Source organism: Palaemon carinicauda, chromosome 41 (genome assembly GCF_036898095.1).
Source record: "Palaemon carinicauda isolate YSFRI2023 chromosome 41, ASM3689809v2, whole genome shotgun sequence".
Classification (NCBI taxonomy): Eukaryota; Metazoa; Arthropoda; class Malacostraca; order Decapoda; family Palaemonidae; genus Palaemon; species Palaemon carinicauda.
Window position 1 is genome coordinate 48,701,120 of NC_090765.1, and position 27,927 is coordinate 48,729,046.

The 27,927-nt window shown below is 38.3% G+C and overlaps 1 protein-coding gene across 3 annotated transcripts in view; it reads left to right on the top strand.

Annotated features, from left to right (window-relative positions):
* Nucleotides 1-27,927, top strand: part of LOC137632611 (protein O-mannosyl-transferase TMTC4-like) — an 82,810-nt gene that overhangs the window by 38,597 nt on the left and 16,286 nt on the right. For all 3 annotated transcript variants that reach the window (XM_068364660.1, XM_068364658.1, XM_068364659.1), the window contains exons 6-13: nucleotides 165-264; nucleotides 614-731; nucleotides 10,282-10,436; nucleotides 17,046-17,251; nucleotides 19,389-19,563; nucleotides 21,853-21,984; nucleotides 22,102-22,233; nucleotides 22,858-23,019. In XM_068364660.1, the coding sequence (XP_068220761.1) occupies nucleotides 165-264; nucleotides 614-731; nucleotides 10,282-10,436; nucleotides 17,046-17,251; nucleotides 19,389-19,563; nucleotides 21,853-21,984; nucleotides 22,102-22,233; nucleotides 22,858-23,019 (1,180 nt within the window). The remainder of the gene's footprint in view (nucleotides 1-164; nucleotides 265-613; nucleotides 732-10,281; nucleotides 10,437-17,045; nucleotides 17,252-19,388; nucleotides 19,564-21,852; nucleotides 21,985-22,101; nucleotides 22,234-22,857; nucleotides 23,020-27,927) is intronic.

Below are 27,927 nucleotides of genomic sequence, written 5' to 3' on the forward strand. Positions count from 1 at the left end.
CTCTCCATGATGATTATTTCAATGCTTCTTACATTGTTGATTGATTAATTTGATATGGATATCATTCAGTTTTGATATACTATAATTATATTTACTGTAGTGTTTTCAAGTGTCTATTAGTTTTCTCAGGATAAACTAATTTTCTTATTTTATTTTTGCATTAGTTCTACTGGTAGCTCTGGTCATGCCTTGCCATATCTGATAATGACTGCTGGGTGCACAGCAACTGCAATGCTATGCAAAGAAGTGGGCATTACAGCTCTGGTAAGTTTTACTACACCTAATGTATTTGCTATTTTTTCATGAATATGTTGATTAATTACAGTGTATAGACTCTATTGTATTGTTGAAACATATAAATATTCTGAAAATATCTTTCTCAGTAAAATATTGTCATTATCTTAATGTTTACTGAAAATCAACCATCCAATGAAAAGAGTATTATTTATTCATTGACTTAATGATATTGTTCTTTGTTCATTATTTATATTTAAAAAGTTGCTCATTTCTAATGGATAACCTCTACTACAGTACTGTAGTTATGATGATGATCAGATTTTATGAGCATATTTCAGATGTATTCCAGACACTACAATGATATTCAAAATTTCAGGGTTTATGCAGTGCTTATGATGTTTTATTAGCTCACGGAGGTGTCATTAGCAGAACTATAATTTCCATGATGATTGGATATCATCACCGTGCCATAGCCTTATGGAGAAATCTGCCAGGTAATGTATTGTTTGTGTTTTGCTTTATTGCTAAATTACAATCCCATATTTAGGATTTAATGTTGATATGCATTTATATATCTATGCCTAACCCAATAAAAACAATCCTAGCATCAAACTAAACAGGAAAGAAGCTTATTATTATTTATAAATCTAATGATAATGATTGTGAAAACATTTTGTGGATGGATGTAAGTGCTAGATTGACTGTGACTGTTTAGAGGGCAATTTAAAAAAAAAAAAAAAGTAATTTAGAAGGTATGGAAAATGTTGTGTAACATCTGCCATGACTTTTTTCCTCAAGTGTTAAGAACTAATATGTCAGAGATGTTATTTCTACGTGTTCTGTGTTTTTCTTCTGTTAGAAGAGGGGTATGAGGACCTGAAATAATGAGTTGCTATGGTCATGTAGATCTGCAAACAATGTGACGATCTCCCAAAGAAAGTACAGTATCTGAAAGTCTGTTGAATCTACATCAATAAATGTTGAGTTTGACATCCTAAGGAGTGAATGTAGTGTGTGTTTGATGACATCAAGCCCCTGATTGTAGGCTTGAGAGAATGTGGGCAAGGGAAGTGTAGAGGAATATATTGGTATGAAAATATTGAATATATTGTTGAAAAAATTTTGACAAAAAACTGTTGAGGACTGCAATGAGTTTATCTATGCCAGAGAAATCAAAAGTAGATGCAAGATAGGTTTTATACTAAAAGAAAAGATTATGAGATGTATGTGACTGAGTACCAAGACAAACAGATAGAATAGCATTGCAAAGGCAGAAGGTGTCAGAATAAATAATCTAGAGCAATGGTTCCTAATCTTTTTTTCCGTCATTTCTTTCTGCACCCATTTCAACCATCCATATTTCCCCCTTAATATGTATGAAGGAAACAGCAGTTAAAACACACGTGACCATTCTATAATTTACTATATTTAAAAAAATTACAAATATACCAATTAACATATAGTTACATCTGCGACACAAAAGGGGCATCTAGAAGGTGCTATATACAAATGACCATGTTGTAACATCATAATCAGAGTAGCAGGTCCCTGTGATAAATGGAATTAAAAGCATTGAAAGCAAGATAAAGCTCATGGTAACAGAAAAAAAAGAATAGAATAAATAGTTTTGAAAATGGTCATGTAAAGTTGTGGGAGAGGTGAGGGGATGAGACTAATACCATGTATTGAATGTAGCATATGATGCTACAAGATAGAGAAATGTGATGTGAAGTATGGACTTTACATATGGTTTTTGTTGAACTAGCTGTAGATCCTCTTACACTCTTTGGTCTTGCTAGGGGAATGATTAGTTGCAATCATCCCCTTGTGCCGAGTGTAGTTTAGGGCCTCCTTTGCTGTGTTAGGCATATGCTTTGATGGGGAGGAAGAGAGCTTTGTTTCTTCCATCCATTCATTGGGTGTGCCTGCTATCACTGCTCCTCTGCTTACACCCCTGACTTAATCCCTGGTGAGAATTTGTCAGGAACAAAGAGCCCTTGGACCTAAGTTGGCGGACTTTCAGGTTGTGGTGGCCTACAGTGTTCCTCCATTGTTCACCACATCTCATCAGAGGTTGGAGGCTCTTTTCTATTTGTGCTACTGCTGATGACAAGTGTGACTTAAGAAAGGTATTGGCCCCCTTAAATCTTTCAGGTAGTCTTCCCATTGCCAGTGTCTCCTTTTGTGATGCTAGTGGTAAAGGGCATGGTCAGTTTGTCTCCAGTGTCAGTATCTCCTTTGACATCTGCAGTGGTTCCCACTCCCTGGGTGCCCCGCAGGTGGGATTTGGTACCCAGCATAAATCCCCGTACCCTGTAACCCTTTGCCCCCCTTCCCCTGCCCTTCACCCCTACCCTCTTGTGAATAACTTGTGAATAGAAAATAAAAAAAAAAAATGTTATTTTTATTAATAAAATAAATTTTTGAATATACTTACCCGATAATCATGTAGCTGTCAACTCCGTTGCCCGACAGAATTCTATGGAGGGATACGCCAGCTATCACAATACTAGAAGGGGGTGTATTTACCAGCGCCACCTGTGGCCAGGTACTCAAGTACTTCTTGTTGACACCTCCTCAATTATTCCTCGGTCCACTGGTTCTCTATGGGGAGGAAGGGAGGGTCGATTAAATCATGATTATCGGGTAAGTATATTCAAAAATTTATTTTATTAATAAAAATAACATTTTTCAATATTAAACTTACCCGATAATCATGTAGCTGATTCACACCCAGGGGGGTGGGTGAAAACCAGTGTACAAGATTAAAGGATAGCTAAGTATCCCATATTTCATATAATCAGTTATCCACAATAACAATGAAATAATAAGTACCTGGTAAGGAAGTCGACTTGAACCGTTACTCTGCCTTTAATAAGATCGTCTTCCTTACTGAGCGCAGCGTTCCCCTTGGGAGGCTGAATCAACTCAAAGGTGCTAAAGTATACAGGGCTGCAACCCATACTAAAGGACCTCATCACAACCTTTAACCTTGGCGCTTCTCAAGAAAGAATTGACCACCCGCCAAATCAACAAGGATGTGGAAGGCTTCTTAGCCGACCGTACAACCCATAAAAAGTATTCAAGAGAAAGGTTAAAAAGTTATGGGATTATGGGAATGTAGTGGCTGAGCCCTCGCCTACTACTGCATTCGTTGCTACGAATAGACCCAGGGTGTAGCAGTACTCGTAAAGAGACTGGACATCTTTGAGATAGAATGATGCGAACACTGACTTGTTTCTCCAATAGGTTGCATCCATAACACTCTGCAGAGAACGGTTCTGTTTGAAGGCCACTGAAGTAGCCACAGCTCTCACTTCATGTGTCCTTACCTTCAGCAAAGCAAGGTCTTCTTCCTTCAGATGAGAATTTGCTTCTCTAATCAGAAGCCTGATGTAGTAAGAAACTGAGTTCTTAGACATTGGTAGAGAAGGCTTCTTGATAGCACACCATAAGGCTTCTGATTGTCCTCGTAATGGTTTTGACCTTTAGATAGTACTTAAGAGCTCTAACTGGGCAAAGTACTCTCTCCAGTTCGTTCCCCACCATGTTGGACAGGCTTGGGATCTCGAACGACTTAGGCCAAGGACGGGAAGGAAGCTCGTTTTTAGCCAAAAAACCGAGCTGTAAGGAACATGTAGCCGTTTCAGATGTGAAACCTATGTTCCTGCTGAAGGCGTGGATCTCACTTACTCTTTTACCTGTTGCTAAGCACACGAGGAAAAGAGTTTTTTAATGTGAGGTCCTTAAAAGAGGCTGATTGGAGCGGTTCAAATCCTGATGACATAGGGAACCTTAGGACCACGTCTAGATTCCAGCCTGGAGTGGACAACCGACGTTCCTTTGAGGTCTCAAAAGACCTAAGGAGGTCCTGTAGATCTTTGTTGGAGGAAAGATCCAAGCCTCTGTGGCGGAAAACCGCTGCCAACAAACTTCTGTAACCCTTGATCGTAGGAGCTGATAGGGAGCTTACGTTCCTTAGATGTAACAGGAAGTCAGCAATCTGGGTTACATTGGTACTGGTTGAGGAAAAACTGCATTGGCCTTGCACCAGCTTCGGAAGACTTCCCATAAAGACTGATAGACTCTGAGAGTGGATGTCGTCCTTGCTCTGGCAATCGCTCTGGCTGCCTCCTTCGAAAAGCCTCTAGCTCTTGAGAGTCTTTCGATAGTCTGAAGGCAGTCAGACGAAGAGCGTGGAGGTTGGGAGTACCTTCTTTACGTGAGGTTGACGCAGAAGGTCCACTCTAGGAGGAAGAGTCCTGGGAACGTCGACCAGCCATTGCAGTACCTCAGTGAAACATTCTCTCGCGGGCCAGAGGGGAGCAACCAACGTCAGCCGTGTCCCTTTGTGAGAGGCGAACTTCTGAAGTACCCTGTTGACAATCTTGAACGGCGGGAATGCATACAGGTTGAGATGGGACCAATCCAGCAGAAAGGCATCCACGCGAACTGCTGCTGGGTCTGGAATCGGAGAACAATACAAGAGGAGCCTCTTGGTCATCGAGGTAGCGAATAGATCTATGGTTGGCTGATCCCACAGGGCCCAAAGTCTGCTGCAAACATTCTTGTGAAGGGTCCACTCTGTGGGGAAGACCTGACCCTTCCGGCTGAGGCGATCTGCCATGACATTCATATCGCCCTGAATGAGCCTCGTTACCAGCGTGAGCTTTCGATCTTTTGACCAAATGAGGAGGTCCCTTGCGATCTCGAACAACTTCCTCGAATGAGTCCCTCCCTGCTTAGAGATGTAAGCCAAGGCTGTGGTGTAGTCGGAGTTCACCTCCACCACCTTGTTAAGCTGGAGGGACTTGAAGTTTATCAAGGCCAAATGAACTGCCAACAACTCCTTGCAATAGATGTGAAGTGTCCTTTGCTCCTGATTCCATGTTCCCGAGCATTCCTGTCCGTCCAGTGTCGCACCCCAGCCCGTGTCCGATGCGTCCGAGAAGAGACGGTGGTCGGAGGACTGAACAGCCAATGGTAGACCTTCCTTGAGAAGAATGCTGTTCTTCCACCACGTTAGAGTAGACCTCATCTCTTCGGAAACAGGAACTGAGCCCGTCTCTAGCGTCATGTCCTTTATCCAGTGAGCAGCTAGATGATACTGAAGGGGGCGGAGGTGGAGTCTCCCTAACTCGATGAACAGGGCCAGCGATGAAAGTGTCCCTGTTAGACTCATCCACTGCCTGACTAAGCATCGGTTCCTTCTCAGCATGCTCTGGATGCATTCTAGGGCTTGGAAGATCCTTGGGGCCGACGGACAAGTCCGAAAAGCTCGACTCTGAAGATCCATACCCAAGGAGACAATGGTCTGGGATGGAATGAGCTGAGACTCCTCAAAATTGACCAGGAGGCCCAGTTCCTTGGTCAGATCCATAGTCCATTTGAAAATCTCCAGACAGCGACGACTTGAGGGAGCTCTTAAAAGCCAGTCATCTGACGGAGCCGGACACAAGATCATGATACTGCTGCACAGTCTGTAAACTGTCAATCATGGGCAAGCGAGGAAGTACAGTGACAACCCGAATCTGTCTAGACTGTCTGGGTCGTACAGACAACTCCTTAACGGGTTGCTGAGGTTGCCCACTGCGTCACAACAAGTCCCTTCTGTTGGTTGTTGAACGTCTTCCCCGTGACACATTGACTCCGTAAACAAAAAATCCTCTAACAAGGACTAAGCTTGGACTGCATGTCATGCAACACAGCTCAAGGTCTATGGGAGCAGGTGTGGTAACAGACGGGATTAGCGGCTGAAGTGTAACCATTACCTTCCCTGTAAGCATGTTATGCTTAAAAAAGTCCATAAGAGGTTATGCAGCTAAAGGCTCCCTCCAAATGACAGAGTCCTCAAGGGAATATCAGAAGGAGGGAGAAAAGAACTTTCTCATCTACAGGGACCTTATCCTAGAAAAGCTAAGTTCTCTGAGTGAGGGTTCACTGGTGCAAAGCAGCAGACTAGAAGGCAACGTTATGAAACTGCTTGACAGTCTAGTGAGTTGGCAACAACCCAAGATGTGTTGAGAAGCATGCGGTAAGGTATGCAGAGCATGATGTATGCAGAGTATGCTGTATGCAGAGCATGCTGAATGCAGAGCATGCTGTATGCAGAGCATGTTGTATGCAGTAGAGCCTGCTGTAAGCAGAGCCTGCTGAAAGGAAGGCAGAGCGTGTGCATGGCGTTTAACATTTCTCAGAAATTCCATGACCAGTGCTAGAGTGCTTAATGCATGCTTGCATGGGGTTTAAACCATGGTAAGCTGAACAGCAGAGTCAGAACGAGCTGGAACAACAACAGAGGTTTCCTCAACTTGAGGGAAAACCTGAGGTTCAGACTGCATAGGCTGAACAACAGACGGAGCAGAAGGCAGGTGCAAGGGTGAAGGAGGTTGACTCCTAGCAAGAGTTGCACCCAAGGATTGTACCAGCTCAGCGGAGGACGGAGGCGGAGTAGTCCGTTCCTGTTCCTGAGAGATGAGTGGAGCATGAGAAGGTTGAGGCTGCGCAGAACAAGGTAAAGTTCTAGCAAGCTGAGGCTCCTGAGGCGCAAGTGCATGGTGTAGATGAGCTTGCCTAGATGAGGGTTGAACTCGGTGCAGCGCTGGTTGAGCAGACAGACTCACGGAGGGGAGAGGTTGTTGTACCCCAACCGAGAGTTGCACCACTGGAGGAGCAGCAAGGGGAGGAGGAGGAAGAGTGTAACTCTCCTGATCCCAAAGCAAGGGTTGCCTTAAAGAAGGCTGAGGCTGAACAACACTGTGAACAGCAAACTCCGAAAGTGGTTCAACATCGTACGCCTGGCAGAAGGAGCTGCGACTGGGTGCAGCGAGTGCAGGCGGGTGCAGCACAGGCTGAACGGGTGCAGGAGGTTGGTGCACCACCGGTGCAGGCGGGTGCAGCATAGGCTGAACGGGTGCAGGAGGTTGGTGCACCACCGGTGCAGGCGGGTGCAGCACAGGCTGAACGGGTGCAGGAGGTTGGTGCACCACCGGTGCAGGCGGGTGCAGCACAGGCTGAACGGGTGCAGGAGGTTGGTGCACCACAGGTGCAGGAGGTGCAACACTCTCAGCACGACACTCACGCATCAAGTCCGAAAGCTGTGCTTGCATGGACTGTAGTAGAGTCCACACTGTAGTAGAGTTCACAACATCGTACGCCTGGCAGATGGTGCTGCGACCAGGCGGAGCAGGTGCAGGCTGGGCGAGCACAGGTGCAGCGAGAACAGGTGGAGGGAGTGCAGGCGGTGCAACACTCTCAGCCCGACACTCACGCATCAAGACCGAAAGTTGTGACTGTATGGACAGCAGTAGAGTTAACTTTGGGTCGGCAGACACTAAGGTCTGCTGAGGTAAAGCCTTAACAGCAGAGATCTGTTGTGGCAGAACCTTACTCCTCTTAGTCGGAGTGTAATCACTGCATTCGGGTTGTGAACTTTAACTTCGTACGTCTGGCATAGGTCTGGACTTAACGTTTAAGAAGTCTTGAGACCTGAGACCAGCGTTACTCTGCCTTTATTTTCTCCCCTAATCTCTTCTGCAGACGAGCAAAATAAGGGCTCAATCGTCTGCGGGTGGGAGTGACGGTCTCGGTAAGACACGCCCACAACCACCGAGAATACTTCTGTGCGCCGATCAAGGCCTGCTGAACCCTTATGCCCTTCGACATTGCTTCTCCCCTGGGCTTGGGAGCTTGCAAGAGGTCCCGGACTGGGAGGACAACTGGCGCGCACAAAAGTACCCTCACGCACTAATCACTTATCACTTTGATTTCTGTTTGCACTTATTTCACTGAACTCGAAACTTTAAGTGGTTTGTACCTGAAATACGCAATTCTATCCTTTCTCAAAGTTAGTAATTGCTAAAACAGAATTACAATGTAACAGAAAAATCTAATGAAAGATAAATCAGTGGTTGGAAAGAGACTAAACACTAGATCACTCTAGAAACGTTTAGTTTCTTCCCCTAAAGAGACTAGGGAGAAGAGCCAAAAATCGATAATGACGTTACTCGTACGCCTGGCAGGCTTCAATGAAACGTTTATCCTCTTTCTCCCTCCGTCTCTATCTCTCTCTCTCTCTCTCTCTCTCTCTCTCTTGACTTAGAACCTGAGAGAAGAGCCCAATCATATATATCGTTAAAACATATTATTGTTAAAGGAAAAAAACTGAAAAGTTCCTTTATTAGGATCAAAACCATTAAGTTAAGAAAGAATGAACAAAACGCTAGACACGGTTACTCTTACTGCAACGTGAAACCGTGAACATTCTTTCTCTATCGTAACGATAGAGTGCAAGTTGAACGTTCTGAACGTCAACAACTGCAGAGACAAAACAAAACGTTAGTTCAGCTTTGAAAACAGTACGAGACTGTCAAAGAAAATCTTTCAAACTCTGTGGCAGAAATAGCATAATATGTTAACAGGTAAAACCGAAATGACGGGCTCAAAGTTTATTAACTTCGGTAAAAGACCGCCTACTATTAGGAAGGTCGAATATAAACAAATATAAAAATTAATTTTAATGAGTTAATAATAAAAGGAAGTTAATCGAAGAGGCCTATAAGAGGCGGAGAGATATAAAATAAATCTATAACTTTGTTAAGCAAAATTAAGAAAGAGAGTCTATACTCTCTTAGACACCAACACTTCCGTCTAAGGGAAGGGTCGGCCATTGAAAGGTGAACGAGAGTTCATACTCTCTCGTCACCAAAATTAATCAAATTAATTCCAAAAGCTAACTAAGCTAAAATAGAAGTTTTCCAGTAAAGCGACAGCTGAAATCAAAGAGAAATACTTCACCAAAGTCGTGAAAATACTCCAAGAACATAAGCGTATCCCAGAACGTCTTGCCGGAAGCACGACAGAGGAATAATTGAGGAGGTGTCAACAAGAAGTACTTGAGTACCTGGCCACAGGTGGCGCTGGTAAATACACCCCCTTCTAGTATTGTGATAGCTGGCGTATCCCTCCATAGAATTCTGTCGGGCAACGGAGTTGACAGCTACATGATTATCGGGTAAGTTTAATATTGAAAAATGGAAGATTAGGAAAACCTTAGATCCTTTGGGCCAATGTTCCTTTACAGTACTTGATATACAGTACAGCTTTGCTGAAACTTTCTCTACTGAGCAGTGATGTACAGTAATGATTGCTGTTTAAAAATTTTGGCCATTCTTGTCCACTAAAAATGCCCCTACGGTGCAAAACGTTTGCTCGCAGACCGATGCAATATAGTACTCGTAACCCAATTCAAATTTGTATACAGTACTCATATTTAAAGTTACTCTTAACATGAGGTTTTACTGTATTGCTTGTGGTTAATGTACTGTATATGATTAGGCAGCTATATAAGAGCTGTCTTAAGTGAAGTTTTTCTCGATGGAATTTCCTACTTTACACACAGTGAAGTATGGATAGACATGTGAGATTTTAGCTTAAAGGGACCCTGAAAAAGTATTACAAAGAAAAAAAATAGAGAATAGAATGAGTTCCTGTGAAATTTTAATTATTCAAAAGGTATCCTGTCTAAAGGGGGACAAAGTTATTGATTTGACTAAATTTAGTATTAAACTCTCAAAACTTTTGAGAGACTGCTCTGACCTTTTGCTATCTCTTTATATAACATCTAAGAGAACTAGTTTTATTAATGTCGTATAATACTGTAATATGAAAGTAATATAGCAACAAATACCAGAGGTGCGTTGTACTACACTGCGTAAGCGTATGATGTGATCAGTTTGCAGGCTGTGCACATTGTGTCATGAATAAGTGGAAGGATCCAAGAGAAACCTTTTCCTTATGGTATCTTTAGGGCTTCTCTTGTCTTAGTTAGAATGATTTGTTTCGAAGCGCTAATCCAAGCGGGTGCGGTTTTGACGTTACGGGAATAGGCCAAGGCAGTATTGGCTCTAGGTCATCCAAACCTATTGTTGCATGAATAATTATCTCAAGCAGTCTTTATGGATTGTCTTTTTGATTTATATTTTCTTTTCAGATTTTATAATTATTTTTGGACTTATTTTCTTACTGTTATCTGTTATTTTGCAGCTGGTTTGGTGAGAGGACTCATCTGGCGACATTTTATTTTAGCTGTGACAGGCATTGCGCTCTTGGTTGCACGCTGGGTTGTTATGGGTTCTACAGTGCCAAGATTTATGAAAGTAGACAATCCTGCATCTTTTTTAGATAGTGTTTTGTTCAGGGTAAGTTACACTTTACTCTAAAATTTTGTTTGGAAATGAATGCACACTGTACAGTATACTATTAAGGTCCTTAGTTTATGATCTTGATGCCTTGAGATGTATATATGCATGTATTTATTTGTTTACCATATTTATTTATATATTATTTTTATAATAGAGATTTCCATGGCTGACATCCACAAAGTGCGATCTTCTTGACTTTAAAAATTTTGTCTAAATCCAGCGAGGGGTCATACTCAATGATGTTGCTGTTTCTGGTGGTCTGCATGAAGCAATCACACTCTTTACATTGTTATTACACAGTATGCATGTAAAATTGGCCCACCTTATCTGCAAGGAATACATTTGAGCCCCACCATAGAAAAATATTAGAGGATACAAGGAATTTAATGATGAAATTGGTTATTTCAATACTCACCTGATGTTCATATTGGTTTTCTCTGGAAGCTTTGTATGTATCGACACTTCCTCTTAAGATTTAGAAGTTTTCCCATTTTCTTTCCTTTCAACCAGCTCATATCTTTTGTATAATAATGTGACACCTAGCAGTAAATAGCAAGATGCAAATCTGTAGTGCAGCAGTCTCTCTACCTTTTAGATCTTTTGATCAAAACTATTGTGTGTCCTTTAGACACCACCAGTCTGTGGGGAGGAAGGTGAACATGTAAATAAAAATCAGGTGATTATAAAATAACCAATTATATTATTAAAATTCCATTTATTTCTATAACCCTCCCCTGATGTTCATATTGCTGAATCCCACACTAGTGAAGGAAAGATATAGAAACAATAGTCTAACCATGTATCAAGCATACTTTATTTTAGACTCATCTATCTTGATAATTGGCAACAGATGTCTTGCTAAATACATTTGCAATATATTACCCCAGGTTGTTTTGACAAAACTCTTTGGAAATATTGACTTCTGGGTTGTTAATAAATGTAAACTTACTCTATATTCCATCTATATAAACCCAAAACCAAGTACTACTTAAACATATAATTTGTAAGTACAGGTAACTTAAGGAAAATTGTAAACTAATTGGACTGAAAATATTACCAGATTACATTGCAAGCTCCAATTATAGGTTCTAGAGCCCAGGACCTTGATAAGCAAATCATGATTCTTTAAGGTAATATTTAGTTAAAACCAGTTTTTGACGCAATTGAGCTGCCATTAAAACACTTTCTAAAGAAAGATTCCTGCAAATATTGGAGTTGTATATACACTTCAAGTATCATGAACCTTAGCATTCAAGGCATTTGTAAGATTTCAATCAACATCTGAAAGCTTTTGGGAATGAACAAGTCTTCAATCAGAAATGACGTGGCATTTTTGGTCATAGGACGAGTTAGGACCCTAACACCACAAAATAACTTGGACAAACTAATTACTATTCATAGTTTTGCTTGAATGATGCTGAACTGCTCGTACTAGACAAAGGAATTTTTCCCAATGTATAAATAGCCCGATGAGGGAAGAAGACAGATAAACTAAATGAGAAGGGTTGAATATAAAATATAAGGTCAATAACAACATTGAAATATATCTGTCATATATCAGGCATAGAATGAGGTAATAAGAATTATTTCCTCTGCATTACAGTACTTCCATTTCTCAAGGGGTAAACAGTCACTTTCTCTTTAGGATATGTAAATAGTAAGTTACTGAGAAGTAATAATCCAAATAGATAGTTATTCTTTCTCTTGGTGAACTTTGATTGGAACTTGTGTCTGTGGAGTACTTAGCTCCCATTCTATCAGATATGGATTAAACTTACAAGTGTTTATCTGTAGGTCTCCTAAAGTTCTATTTCGCAGGCTCTTGTTTTTTATCAAAAGTAACCTCTTTATTCATAACTTCCATTTTAGGCTACAGTAAGTTGTTCGGTGGAGGTTTGAAATGTTTGACATACTGTATTTGCTGAAGGAATTAATTTCCATGTGTAATATCTTTTGAGTGGATCGTCAATACTCCTTCATTGTTCATCGCTGTCCTTATCACTGTATAAATCAGCACTTTGAATTTTGGTAAGAACATTGAAATAGAGATTTTTATAATAGAATTCATTATTTCAATACTCTCCCAATACTAAAAACAATTATAGTACCCGCCTTCCTCTTCTCATTTAGTGCACATAAAAAAGAAGTGACGTAAGAGATGCCTCAACACCTGGGCACCTGGGTCTACCTAGAATTGAGGGACTTCTCATCATATACAGTACTTAGTTGAAGACCAACAGAAATAAATTCATTTCAAGTTTGTTGTTGAAACTTGATCTTCAAAAGATTTAGTACCTTGAATATTTGGTAATTATTGAAATGATAGGTTCTTTCATAAGAAATTGTTTAATTATTAATGTTTGCTTTATGCATATTTTTTATTTCTTTACTTAAAGGAATGAACATTTGCTTATATGTCTTTGAAATCTTTGTCTGGTAATGTCATTGATAGTGACTTTGTCATGCTAATTGATTTAATTCTAGAGAGAAGCTTCCTCATGTTTTAGGTACAATGTAGTAGGGTCTCATAAATTATGGTTGTAATAAACGGATAAAACCTGGTTTTATGGTGAATATACAGCAAACAATAAAAAACTGGAAAATTTAATAAGTTCAACGTGTTATCTAGTTAGTTTGACTCATTTACTTTTATCCACACTAATACAACCTTAATACAATTTATTGTGAAACAGTTTGGGATTTGAAGCCTAAAAAGAGATCAATAGGCAAAAAACAATGGAACTGAAAAAACGACCTTCATTGTAAGTGAATGTTGAAATTCACTGAAAAATTTAAATGAAAATAATAAATGATAAAGTAATTATGAACAATTAAAACTGACAACCTTTTCATTTGATTACAGACATAAACAATTTACGTTTAGGATGTTATATCTGCCAAAACGGGTGAATAAGTAGTGAAAATGAAAGTTTAATTTTTTACCATTTGTCAGATTATAAGTTTTATTTCATTAGAAGTTATGAATGAATTGTGATTCATTATACAGTGGGTTCTAGATTTGTGATAGATATCCATTCCTGCACTGTACTGTAAGTCAAATTTGGACGTAAGTTGGAACACCGAAGTCAACCCCTATGCAAATGTACTACATATTGTAAAGCCATAATCTAGGACATAAAATTACCCTTAAGATATGGAAATATAATTAGAACTAAAAAAACAGATCACACAAGTATACAGTTGGATGTTATAAGACAGGAAATATAAATACAACTCCCTACCTTTATTCCTGTGGTTGGTTTGTTCAATTTTTTCGTTGACTCTATTCTTATAGAAAAAGAAATAAGAATCTCTCCATCTCAATAATGAGAACACTAAGCTGCTTTGTAATCAATGTTTATTTAATTGGGAACAAATCCTGTAAGGTGATGAAGGATACAATCTTTATCCTTGATGATCGTAGGAACAGTCTAATGGCTAAACTTAAGTATGGGGCTGATGTTTTATTTGGCGATTCTCCCTTTTCTATCCATTTCACAATCTCTTGATGGCTTTCTTTTCTTTAATTCACTGCCACCATTGCCTGCATTATGCTTGAGAGCCATGATGAAGAGGAATAAGTTACAGAGAAAAGTAACAGAATAGTACCGAGTACACAGCAATCATGAAAGCCCCTATACATTAGCACAGAGGCAATGCAAGTCAGAATAGTACATCAACGACAACTCAGGGACACTTAGTTATGGTTTTCTTTTCTCAGGCACTGTGTTACTCTGTTTTTTCTGCCCCTAAATTGGGATATGCTGTAGGTCTGCAGCATTTGGGCAGACAAGTCTACCTTTTCATAACAACAACGCAAGCGACAAAGGTAGAAACCAATTTTCTTAGTAGCATACGGGAGATGCTTCGTATCAACTAAACGTCATAAGAGAAGCCTAGCTTATCTATCAAAACTGGGTTTATATCATGAATTCAAAATTGGGTAGTTGACCTTTTGATAATCAAAAACAGTACAGCTTGGTGCCTGTTACTGAGACCTTAACCTCAACTATTACGGGTATGCTAGTCATCTGCTGTAACTTTTAGGTCTTACAGCTTTTGGTATAATTGATGAACCTCATCCATTTTTACAAGGAAAGGTTGAGGGTTTTTGTTTATTGCAAATTCAATTTCATAAACAATGGCTAACTTGTCTTGGGATAAATCCTTATTACTGTAAAGTGTTGTATAGTTAAGCAAGTTGCAATACAGTAGTGGATGTTTAGACTAACGTTATTTCTTTATAAACAAATTGGATATGGAAAAAAGCTTTGAGATTGGAACTCGTTCAGATGGCACATTAATTTCACCACCGGCCACATAAGTCATGATGATAGCTAGAACAGTTAAATAGAATGGGTAGCCCAGTATGCAAAAGACCATGGTTGTTCTACTTTTACATAGAGATGAGCAGGAGAACAGTAAATTGAAACTCTCTCTTAAAGTACCAATCAAACCTTGGTAAGATGCACACTCTAGAAGAATGAATTAAAATGTATTGAACTTTGTGGCTCACTTCCCAATATTCCATTGCTAGTTGTGAAGTGAAGATAGTTTTTATCCTATAATTAGATGGAGTTGAAAGTTTAACAAAAGTTATTTGACTGGCCCTACTTTTTATTGTCAAGTAGCATTGCACTTAACTTGTTTCCTATTACAGTAAATGACAACTTAGCTGTTGCTTTTCATTCATTTTGACTTGTTGGATAATTTGAGCGTGTTTTGGATAAGTTGTTTGATTACTTTTATGTATTGTACCTATAACACAGAGCATGAAGGAGTGTAGATTAAAAGTATATTTTCTGGAGAGGTCTAATTGTTGTATTTGTCTTGGTTTAAAGGTAGTATTGAGTCAGAATTTTAGACCACTAGGGTAAACCAAAAGTGTTTGCTATTATATTAGGGCTCTTTTGTTAGGATAAAAAGTTATATAAAAATACATTTGAGGTTGCATAGCTAGAGTTGAAAAAGATCCAGAAGTGCCACATGAATAGAAAAAAGATGAAAAACACAAAAAGCTTTACAACTGGAGCCAAAAAGGCAGTGTGAAGAACCTTCAGAATTGACTATATCACTCTGTGCTTGGCGCACTAGATACTACCCAGTAATGGAGATTACTCTTGTAAAGTTTGTAGCCTTTAATGTGGGTTTAATATGATAAGAAGAATGAATAAGAGCATGAATTTTATATCATTAATATGTGTAAATAAGTTCCCAAGAGTTTAAATGCTCTTTATATACAGTAGTCTTTGAAAAATCGGGTAAGCAAAACTGTGAAATTTCATCCTTGCTGCACTTCAAATGGGAGTTGAATAGATCTTAAATACATTATGATTAAGATTAAGGTCTCAGTGTCATAAAATGTTTAGTTTCAGTCGGCTTTCACCTATAGTCATCAATTCCTTGCAATAAGACCAAACCCCAAAATGCTCTGAACCATCCTTTCATTTGAGGTAAAACTCTTACTACATCTTTCACAAATCTTCATTATTTCTAACCCTTTCTAATCATCTTACATTACATGGAATCTACATTGAAACACCTAACAGTTAAGATTATTATTAATTCAAGACCAAGCCTATTTACTCTTTACCCTATTCTACAGAAGTTTTTGAAGGAAAATTGAAAGAAAGTACAGTAAAGATTATCAATAATCCTGTGTAATGTTCTTACACTCACTTGGGTTGATTCATTACCCTGGATAATCTAGGATGGCTGGCTCTTACCCAAAAGTTATTCATCGAATGTAATGACCTTTGTATGCATGTAAATTGTTGTATATCTTTCTCTGATCTTGGTTGGTTTTGCTAAAAGCAAGTTTTCCGTTTTACTTTTTCCTGTGAAGTTCATTTGAGAAAGTTATGGAGTTAAGGGAAAATATCTTGCTTTCCAGAATTTCTCTTATTTTTTTTTTCATTTATTCAAATATTGTGTGTTGTATTCTTTTTAGGTGTGTACAGTGTAAATTATATATATATATATATATATATATATATATATATATATATATATATATATATATATATATATATATATATATATATATATATATATATATATATATATATATATATATATATATATATATATATATATATATATATATATATATATATATATATATATATATATATATACATATTAGGTATAATAGATACATATGTTCACATATATGCAGGTCCATGTACAGAAAGGTCGGGGGGGAGAGAGATTTTAAACTTGCCTAGAATATTTTTGTTTTGTAAGAAGCATTTTTGTTGGTTCATACATCAATTAATTTTCTTTCCCTTGGATATTCTCCATTGTGATGAAGACTTTTTTTCAATAAACTAAATTCTTGTTATACATTTGCATGTCTCGAAATGGATTGTGATTATTTGATATGGCTTATCTTTCAGATACAGTACTTGAATGCTGCTTGTCTTTGCACAGTTAACAGTTTTATTAAATGTTTTTCTTTTTCATTTCATAAAATATTTGACTTAAGGTATACTTTATGACTGCATGCCTACATAGTAGCTTTTTGCTCTTAAATTGATTTTAGAAATAAATATATTTTGAGAATATTTTTAAAACTCTATAAAGCTTATTATATTCTCTCCGCAGAGTCTCAATTATCAGTACACATACAGCATGAATGTGCTCCTTCTTCTACTGCCGATATGGCTTTGTTTTGATTGGTCTATGGGATGTATTCCAGTCATAGTAAACCTCACCGATCCAAGGTTGCTGTCACTTCCCGCTCTTTGGGTGTTGTTTGCTTTGTTGCTGAAACGAGGCATGGCTCAGGGCAAGACCAGTCAAACTTCTAGGTATGGCTCTCATGTTTTAAACTTTTTGAATAGCATACAATTTATAAAGATATCAAAATTTGTGATGTTTCTTTCCACCTCTAATTTATTAATTTTCATGCAATACACCAAGAGATTATGGGACAAATCCAAGAAGTTATTAAGGAAATGTAGCATAACTTTAAAACATTTATTATATTGATAAATTACTTACTAGTATAAATTAAGGTCATACTACTTGAATTGATTTTTAGAGGCATTTTTTTAATACTAGATTTATTTTTTCAAATAGAATCTAGGGAGTTTTGTTAGCCTGTTGTATTTTAAAGTAAAAGTGTAGCAACAGGCATAATTGGTTATTTCTTGGTTTCTGTTAATCTTGGTTTTTGCTACATTATTTTCTAGTCTTAGATTTGAGAACTCTTTATACTGTTAAGAATGTTTAAAAGTTTTAAATCGGCTGATTTTCATCAGTTTTATATATAATTTGGTCTTTTTCTGTATTACTTGTGTACTGTATTTAATAGTTATGCAATATATTTTCACAAAACCACAAGTCACAATTAGTATAATTTCATGGCTTAGCTGTATAACTGACTGACCTCCACTATTGCTCCATTTGAATTCTCTCCAAAGTGTCGTTAAAGTAAACCTCATGTAATACAAATGAGCCTTTTTAACTTACAATAATGTAATTTATCTATTTTGTGTACGAAAGGGTTACAACTCTATGTAGGACATACAGATATATCTTCTATAACTTTTAACTACTGTCATTATCATTATTATGGAATTGTGAAAACAAACCGTGGGTATTGACTTTTGAATATTTAGGATATCTAAATGAATGTATGCATGCTTCTAACCTATTTGCTGGTTATACCTCATAATTGCTGGGGAATGGGTAACTTGAAAAAGACATAAGTTTTGTTGATCGGAATTATTTTGTAAATTACAAATCCATGGATAATTTGTTTTGGGTTTAAAACCCCTAAATGCTTATCTAAGGTTTTATTCTTAGTGGATAGTAAAACTCTATGCAACTATTTTGTTTCTTTTAATTTTGTATTGAGAGGATAGTACAAGGGAAGTTGGGTTTAAGCTACGAGATCATAAATTAAATTGGGTTCTAGTTTTAACTTTTCTATCCAGATTTTTTTATCTGTCCCACCTCTCATGATCGTATGACCATGCATCCATCATTATTTTTTTCTTTAGTTCAAATTCTGCAAACTATATCAAATTTCAATCTTGCATTGTTTAACAGTTACTCAGATATGTTATTTCAAATCTTGTCTCTTCCCACCCATTTCTTCAGTACTTTGAGAGTTCTCTTCATACTAGCACATAAGCTTTACCCCTGATTTTTTATTAGGTAGCTGTCCATTTTGGTAGTCAAAAACATGACAGCTTGGTAACTTGTAACTTTTAGGTCTTACAGTTTTTGGTATAATTGATGAGACTCATCCATCTAGTCGGTAGAGCAGGTTTATATGTCATTTATAGCCTATTTTATGGTTACTTCTATTATTTCTGTCATTAAAATATCAAAGATCCAATGGGCATTGTGCAGCATTTTAAAAAATCTGGATCTTTGCAGTTCCACAATAAGCTAGTATAGCCTATGAATCTATGATATAATCATAAGAACTTGCACAAATTTGACTTTTTTCTGTATATTTATAGATTATGGTAAAATTAATCTCTCTCTCTCTCTCTCTCTCTCTCTCTCTCTCTCTCTCTCTCTCTCTCTCTCTCTCTCTCTTTTCTGGAATTTAAATAATGGTTTGCAGATTTACATAAATCAGTGACTTTTGACAAACCTTTATTACTTAGTTTTTTCATTCTTATTTCATACAGAATTTGTGCAGTGATGCTCTATGTTTGAATGATCAAAATATTTGTGATTTATACAAGTGATTTGCCCTGTGGAGAAGGTTCACTTACTTCAAGCACTATATTGGCCTCAATGCTGTGGAATTAATCTAGTGCCAAGACCAGCCAATACAGACAATTTTTGAAGCAATTTGTATTTATGAAACTATATAATAATCAGGGATTTTTTATATCACCACAATTTAATTTTAGATAGATTGTAGGTGAATATCTAAGTTTGCAATGTGAATATTTAGTACTATATGAGAATCCTTTTTTTCAGATGTGTATTAATGGGGTTAGCCTTGGGAATTGTGCCATTTCTCCCAGCCACCAACTTCTTTTTCCGTGTTGGATTTGTGATTGCAGAACGTGTCCTCTACATTCCAGTTGCTGGGTTTTGTGTGCTTGTTGTGACAGGCATAAGGGAGCTAAATGCAATTAGTTTTATTAACAAGGTAGGTTATTTTATTGGAGCTATTGTGTTTGTAGGATACTGATGTTTAGATGCATTTGGATTGTGCAGATGCTTGGGGAAATTTATCAAGCGTTAAAAATCCAAGTTCTGGTGTTTACTGGCTTGTGTACATTTACAAACATTTTATTTTACTGATGCATTATTTCTAGCAGCATGATTTTATACCCAAGAGATAAGAATCAATCTTGAAAAAAGAGTTTACATTATTCTTTTAGGTAAGTATCTCTGCCACTTAAGAAAGCCTAGAAGTGACTGGTTATTTTTTTATTACTATTGTTAATGTTATTGCTATTTCATTTTCTTTTAGTTTTCCCTTACAGATAAACTTATTACATCTGTTTTGCACTGCTTTTAATAATGATGACAGTAAATTTAGAAAGGTTTTGTATTGCTATCAAGTTTCTGTTTTTCTAAAAGCAAAAGAAACCAAAATTGGATTTTTAACTCTATGCATTGATTAACTGGTTATTGTTCCAGGTGCAGATTTTTTTTAATATTTTATTGTATTTATTTTAGGAATGTATTCTATTCATCATGGTTTGTTGAGCAACCAAGCATGAATCTACTTGCATCAAATTGAATGTAGTTATTTCTCTGTGTTTGTTTGATATACTGTATATAAAATTATCATTTTAATTGAATGACAGGCTTTTTGTAGCAATATATCTAATAGCAACAAATGAAAGCAGGAATCTAATCATTCATGCTATGATTTTTATATATAGTACTGTATAAATTTTTCCTGGAAAGGTTTTTAAATTTTAAATGTTTGGGGGTGAGTGCCGATTAAACCAAACTTCTGGAGAAGAAGCAATTTAAACATCAGGGGAGATTCATAGAAATAAATGCCCATATGGCACAAACGTTTTGCTTACAGACTGATGAAATGCTTGTAGTGTCTGCAACTTCACCATCCTTGTGAGTTGAGGAGGGGGCCTTGGAGGAAGGAACCTACAGGTCTACCTGCAGTCATCTGCAGCCATTGCCGAGCCCTCCCTGGTCCTAGCTTAGGTGGAGAGGGGTCTTGGGTGCTGATCATATGTATATATATGATCAGTCTCTAGGGCATGATAACTGTCCCTTACTTCTGTCACTCATGAGTGACCTTTAAAACCAATTTAAAATTGTGTGCTCATATACTTGTACCAATTTACCTGTATTCAAAATCACTTGTTAAAAGGTACTACAGTGCCTATTTCAAATAGAATAATGTAATGGACTCAAAGGTGGGCACTACAATATATTGAAATGATTCATTTTTTGTAATGATTATTATTTTCATACATCTCTTTATACTATCACTTTGGATTTTCATTCCCTCTTCCTAATGTACTATACCTAAAACCACCCTACTGATCAATTAAAAGAAGTTTAAAAATTCCCCAGGTGGTAGTTCCTACGCAATTTCTTTAACTCTAGCCCGCAGTTCATTGATTTTCTCCTTATGATATGCGCTTCATGCTTCCTTCTTCTTGAACTCACTCATTTTAATTCCATTTACAGACACAATTTCACTATTTCCTCCCTAACTTATATCTACCTTAACATTTACTTCAACCAAATAATCCATATACCAAGGCACTTCCCCCAATTTTGGGGGGTAGCCGACACCAACAATGAAACAAAACAAAAAGGGGACCTCTACTCTCTATGTTCCTTCAGCCTAATCAGGGACTCAACCGAGTTCAGCTGGTACTGCTAGGGTGCCACAGCCCAACCTCCCACATTTCCACCACAGATGAAGCTTCATAATGCTGACTCCCCTACTGCTGCTACCTCCGCGGTCATCTAAGGCACCGGAGGAAGCAGCAGGGCCTACTCGCTCGCCATTCATTCCTATTTCTAGCACGCTCTCTTGCCTCTCTCACATCTATCCTCCTATCACCCAGAGCTTTCTTCACACCATCCATCCACCCAAACCTTGGCCTTCCTCTTGTACTTCTCCCATCAACTCTTGCATTCATCACCTTCTTTAGCAGACAACCATTTTCCATTCTCTCAACATGGCCAAACCACCTCAACACATTCATATCCACTCTAACCGCTAACTCATTTCTTACACCCGTTCTCTCCCTCACCACTTCGTTCCTAACCCTATCTACTCGAGATACACCAAATAATGATCAGCAATACCTCCAGCCACTCCTCTTTACACCATTACATACTTTAGTTTATCAAAGCTGCAGATTGTCCATAGGTTTAGTGTAATGTGTTTGTTCCATAAAGTATTTAATATATGTATATTACAGTATATCCATATATGTTACAGAGAGTTCTTCAAGCTGGGTATATTTTCCTTGTGGTAATGTTCATCCTGCGTAGCCAACAAAGAAGTAGGGATTGGCTAACAGAGAAACATTTATTCAGCTCGGGTCTTGATGTGTGTCCTCTTAATGCAAAGGTATTTTAAATTATACTTTCTTAATATTATACATTAAAAGATAAATGAAATTGATTCGTATAATGCGACCAATTATATTTTAATGAATATGTTTTAAACTACTACCTTGAAATTCAGGTACACTATAACATGGGCAAAGTGGCTGCTGACACAGGTGACGTACTGGAAGCTGTTAGAAGATACCGAGAAGCCCTTCATCTGAATCCTGACTATGATCAAGCTATGAATAATTTAGCCAATATTTTGAAGGCAAGTAATTTCATGCATATTTCATACACAATTATAACAAGAAAAAATTTCTTGGAGCCTTTGAATTCTTGCTTTCATTTACAAAATCTTTTGGCGATAACCAGTATTGAATTTTTTTCCAACCACCAAGTTTACAATAATACAAAAACTAACCTTTCTTACATTAGAAAAGATTCATGAATAATGTAATTATTCTAAGTACAAGTACGTTTTTACAGATCAGTCATCTAGTGTTAGTATTCCTTTCGATAGGTGGTATTAAATGATGTGTCGCCACCAGGAGGGAGAGAGGTTTCACTTTTCTTTTAGAGGTTGGAACTGGTAGCATCATTAATGTTAGCACAATGACTACCAAATAAGTATTGAAATACTGAAATGAATTTTTTCTTGATATAGAAAATAGGTCTGTATTAAAAAAAAGTTTATAGAAATTCCACGATTATAATTTTGAGGAAATATTGGTTATAGTACTCACAAACATTGCTGGCATAGTGCTATATATACACTATATTAACATGAGCTTCACTATTGGTTTACAAAGTCTGGGTTTATGGCATTTGAAACACTGAAATTATGATATGCCTATCATTTGCTGTACTGAGCTAAATACTATTTTTAATACAGGATCAAGGTCATCTGGATGAAGCTCTTCACCTGCTTCAGCAAGCCACCACTTTACGTCCTGACTTTGCGGCAGCTTGGATGAATTTGGGTATTGTGCAGGCATCTTTGGGAGATCACCCATCTGCTGAGAACAGTTATCTCACAGCTCTCACCCACAGATCAGTAAGTTAGTCTTTAAATTTATAATGGGTGAATGAGTAAGCATTCTGTACTACCTATTTTTAAAGGCCTTCACTTTATATAGAAAATGCATATTCATTTGTTAATTGGATGAGCTATTATTTTAAACCTTTCAATCCTCCAAGTTTTATTCTATGTCCAATAATTTCAAGTAATTTCATTCTTATATTATTTACATGTATAGTATGTAGATTTTTCATGTAATATGATAATGCAATGGGAAGAAAATTGATTGAGCTATACTGTAAGATACATATATTTTTTAATTCTTAAGGCTAATTATTTTTGGGCCAAGATTAGTTAAGAAACACATAAAAGAAAAGGGCCTGGAGTTTGATAGATAGATTTATTTGTCCTGGGGTGGGATTGAAAAGGTTAATAAAATGTTTTGGCCTGGGGTGGAACTGAAAGGGTTTAAATCAAAATGTTTTGATTATCTTTAATATAGTTATGAAATTATAGCTAATTAGGTTATGTGACTTATGACTAAGCCAAATGTCTTCAGTGTTTCTTGAAAGGCCATTGAATTGTTAATAAGAAAGTTGGTAATGGCAGGTGATGCTAGGGTGAGTGAATCCCTACTCACCCGCCAGTCACAGAATAGCTACTTATATGTCTTTGGTTGCGATAGGTACAGGTTTACCATTACGCTACTCTTTCAATTGTTGGATCTTTTCGAACATTCTTTTTGTGATAAGTTTTTGTTCTGAGTGCTCTCGTATGTACTGTAAGCAAAAGTGCACTGAAGATAAGTTTGTGGTGAAGTGGATTTTTTTCCTATGTGAATAAAAACCTTCAATGTCACATGAGTTGTACACAATTGTGAGGAATGACTGTAAGCAACCCCCCTGCCTCCTGGGAGTGGGGTTCTGACTATTCCTATCTGAAAGAAGTATGCTTGGAGCATAACTCATCTTGCTTCATGGTAGTTTTTCTACTAAAGTAAGGAGTTACTCAATCTAGACTGGAGTGTTGCCCAAAAGCAGATATTACTTGTCTGGCGGGCATACTAGGTTTGGACTGCCAGCAGTATTCCCAATTGGTGATCACTGTGTACTGCAGTGTCCCTGAGAGTTCCCAGTGCTGACCTAGTGACAAAACCCTAATGTAATTGTTTTTGCTGCGGCAGAGGAAGCTTTTATAGTTGGTCCAAGTTAAGAGCACTTTCCTTATTCAGTACAGGGAGGATGACCTTGTATTCCCTTGGCTACTGAGTGGTCTGGTCAAACTTCATATTACCATGGGTTGATAAATCTAATATAACCAATTATCTGGATACAACCTAATTTAGGTAACTGGCAACTCAAAGTGACCAATAAAAAGAGTAATCATTATTTGAAGTTATAACCTTTAAGCTAATCCTATATATCTTTTAATGCTACATATGTTGAAAGATTTAAAAGAATTCATAAAGGTATTTGTTAAAATGATCTGTAGATTTCCTGTTGACAGGTTCAAGTGCAGGAAACGTCATAATCCAGGACTAAATTGGCAGTGTTCCGTCTTGTGGCATAGCAGGTTTTAGCACCAGATGGAAACTTGAATTAACAGCCTTACTTTGAATTTGGGATATCAATTTAAATGTCTTACTCAAAATAAACTATGCACATTAAGTGACTGTTTAGATATTGTTAAATAGTTTACATTCAGTCTAGAAGGGCCCGAACCTTTGGATAGCTACAACTGGAGTCTGAGGCTTGACAACAGACTCAGGTATGAAGTTGAGTGTTACTAGGCCTCCATCCCGTGGCTGAGATATCTTAAAAGACCAATCTTGATTATTGTCTTTTTAATAATCTATTTTAAAGACTTTACTTAACTGTTACAGTATTTCATTAACTACTTACTATGTATAGGAATTGTGTAAGATTTTCTTTTATTAAAAGGTAAGTGAGTAACCAGCCGAATGAACCAAGCTTGACTCTTATAGAGCTGGCCACCCTGTAAGAGAAAAGCATGAAATAAGGTAGTTGGTAAGTTTCCAACAAATGATGCTCACACCCTTTCAAACTTGATTCAATCAAACAGATCTGATGAATCTGTAACAGAATAATTCTTTAGGAATACATTTAGCTAAAGGGAATTATATTTTTCATGCCAACCATATAATAATAAGAGTTGTAAAGAACACATATTTCATCAAGAGGCGATAGAATATCTAGACTGCCATCTCAGCACTTAAGGGATAAGCATTTGTTTAGAGGCACTTTACTAGTGGAGGGATATAAAGATCTAGACTATAATGTTGAGCTTCTGCCTTGCAATTTCTAGGTGTATAAAAGTGTGGCCAGAAATTCAGGAGTGTGAGGGTTACACAGCGGAAGGATCTAAAATGATTAAAGAATTTGAGGCTCTACAAGAGGATCTCAAATCATGGAGGTGCCGTGTTAAGAGTTAGGCTAGGGTTTGAAACAGGGCTGGTTAAGCCAGAAATATTACCCTGAATCTAAAATATAATAGACTTCTCAGCTTTCACAAAAGAAGATAATGACATTAAACTCTTAATAAGCGTGTGACCATCAAAAGTAACTTGTTAGGTTATAGCAAAGTCAAAAGCTGACATAGCATTATCAGTATCATTTCCTCTACAAACAAGTAGCGTAGTCTTCTGTGGATTTCCCCTGAACTAAAAGTAAGCCTCTTTATGCTTTGAACTTTAAGCCAATCATAAAAACTTTCCAGAGGGGAGCAGTGAGGCTTACCTACTCCTCACAATGATTCTCTAAATTAAGATATTGTCTCAAGTATGAGAGACAAAGAAAACAGGGATCATGATCACCTAAAACAATTCTTATGCATAGCCCTTTAGAGACTGCTAACAAATCAGGTGAAGACAACTTAAAAACAATAAGTATAAGAATTGACAAAACACTTGACACCTGGGACTGAGAAGGACAAGTCATTGTTGTCCCATGTCGACTTTGAAACTGGAGAAGCGATACGAAGAGCAACATATTGTTGTTAAACACTGATCTTATTGCTTTACTAGTCATTAATGTATTGAAAGGAAAATTAACAGGAAATTTCTTAATTATGAGGAGCAACATCAACATTCAAAGCTTCCAGATACAAAGGCAATATGAACATCAAGGGACGTTCATAGAAATAATCATATCACATATGAGGAATTTGCAAAGGATTTGGACATTTGATGTGAAGAATTGAGGAGCAGCTTGTCAGAAAGCATAGACTATGAAATTAGCAAGATGAAAACCCGAAGAAGGTATAAAGTAATCTAAACAATGCGTAGAGGGAGAACTAGACCTGATGAAATTTCAGGAAGACAGTTCAGGACAGAAGAGTGTGGGGAGAACTCATTTCAAATTTAACCTATTAAAAGGAAGGATGATTTATGTACAATTAAATTCCTAAAAATAAGTTTGTTCCAACACGAATACTTACCTTCGAACTACTTTCTTTAGGAGATCACTGGTTATCTCTCTCTCTGCGACCAGAGTTTTGGATAGTTATCCCCCCGCTCCGTGCCCTCAGTGGCTTTACCCCCGGCATCCAGGAATGTGCCCCGAGGGTAGGATTAACGGTAGGTCGCTTGCAGTCGGGTCTCCCTCCTCATTAAGTTCTCTGGTCGCGAGAGGTGAACATCTCTCGCTCTCGTATCTCTGTCGATCCTTTGTGTGCGTCCTGTGCCCCACGTGTTCCCAGCGTGGCAACTTGCGTTTTTTCCAGTGTGCTTTCCCAAGTGTTCCTGTGCGTTCACTTTTCAACCGGGTGCTTACCCGGTGTTTAATTCTTTTCCTTAAGTGCTTGTGTCGTGCGTTGTGTGCGTTATGGAGCAGTTTTCCTTGATTTCCTTCAAGGAATTAATAGCTGAAGGAAACAATTTTACAATAAATCATTCTTCCTCCCCTTATCCTCGGTGTTAGCCGTGTAGGGGCAGCTTATGTTCCCCTACAACCACGTGTCAGGACTACTAGTCCTGGAACGTAGTGCAGTGAGTGCACTTCGGCACCAAGAGGAAGAATACAGCCAAGATGCTCATAGGAAGACGAGCCTCTCCTCGCCACTTACTTCCCGATGCCTCGTCGAATAGAGCTTCTTATACAGCCATCTTCCCCTACCCAGAGTAGGGGACGAGGTAAGTCAGTTGCGGGGAAGTGCCCATTGCTCTTCCCCAGGAGTTTGAGTGGGTGCGGTATAGCACCAAGAAGAAGTAGGCGACGAAGGGTTCGCCTAAGAAGACTAGCGCCGGGCGTCTTGCCTGACAGAGCTTCCCTACCACCCTCTCCTACCCAGAGTAGGAGACGAGGTTGGTCTATTGTGGAGAAGGTAACTCCTAAGAAGTAGTTCGAGGTAAGTGATACTTTCGAGAGTGTGTGGGGAGACGGAGTCCTGGTGCAAGCAGGCCACGTCTCCTCTGATGACCCCATGTGGGGGAAAAATGTCCCTAATTCTTCTCCAGTCTCTTTGGCGTATTTTTCAGTCTCTTCTGCAGCCGAGGGCCTCGCCGAGAAGGAGCCTCCCAGGTCTGTATTACAGCGTTCCCCGGACCGGCAGCCCAGGGTTTTTCTCACCACGAAGGCCATCCTCCAGACGCAGATATAACCCTCGCAGGGAGAAATGCGAGAAGGCCTCTTCAGGCAGGCGTAAGGCCGCGAAGCTTCCGGTTCACCCCGCCAGCGGGTGTAACCGGGCTTCTTTACGGGCAGCCTGGCCGAATCAGCACAGCTGGTTCGGCCCTCGGACATAAAGGAACAGTTCCCTCCGTCGGGTCAGCCCACGAGGATCCGCGTCCGCGTCCCTCAGAGAGAATACACGAACGGTAGTCCTCGATGGTACGGCGATGCCGGTTCTGACCCCCGAACCTGGTGCGGAGCTCCCGCCGGGGAAGACCGGTACCACCGCAAGGGAGTGCCTGGTATTCCAGAACCG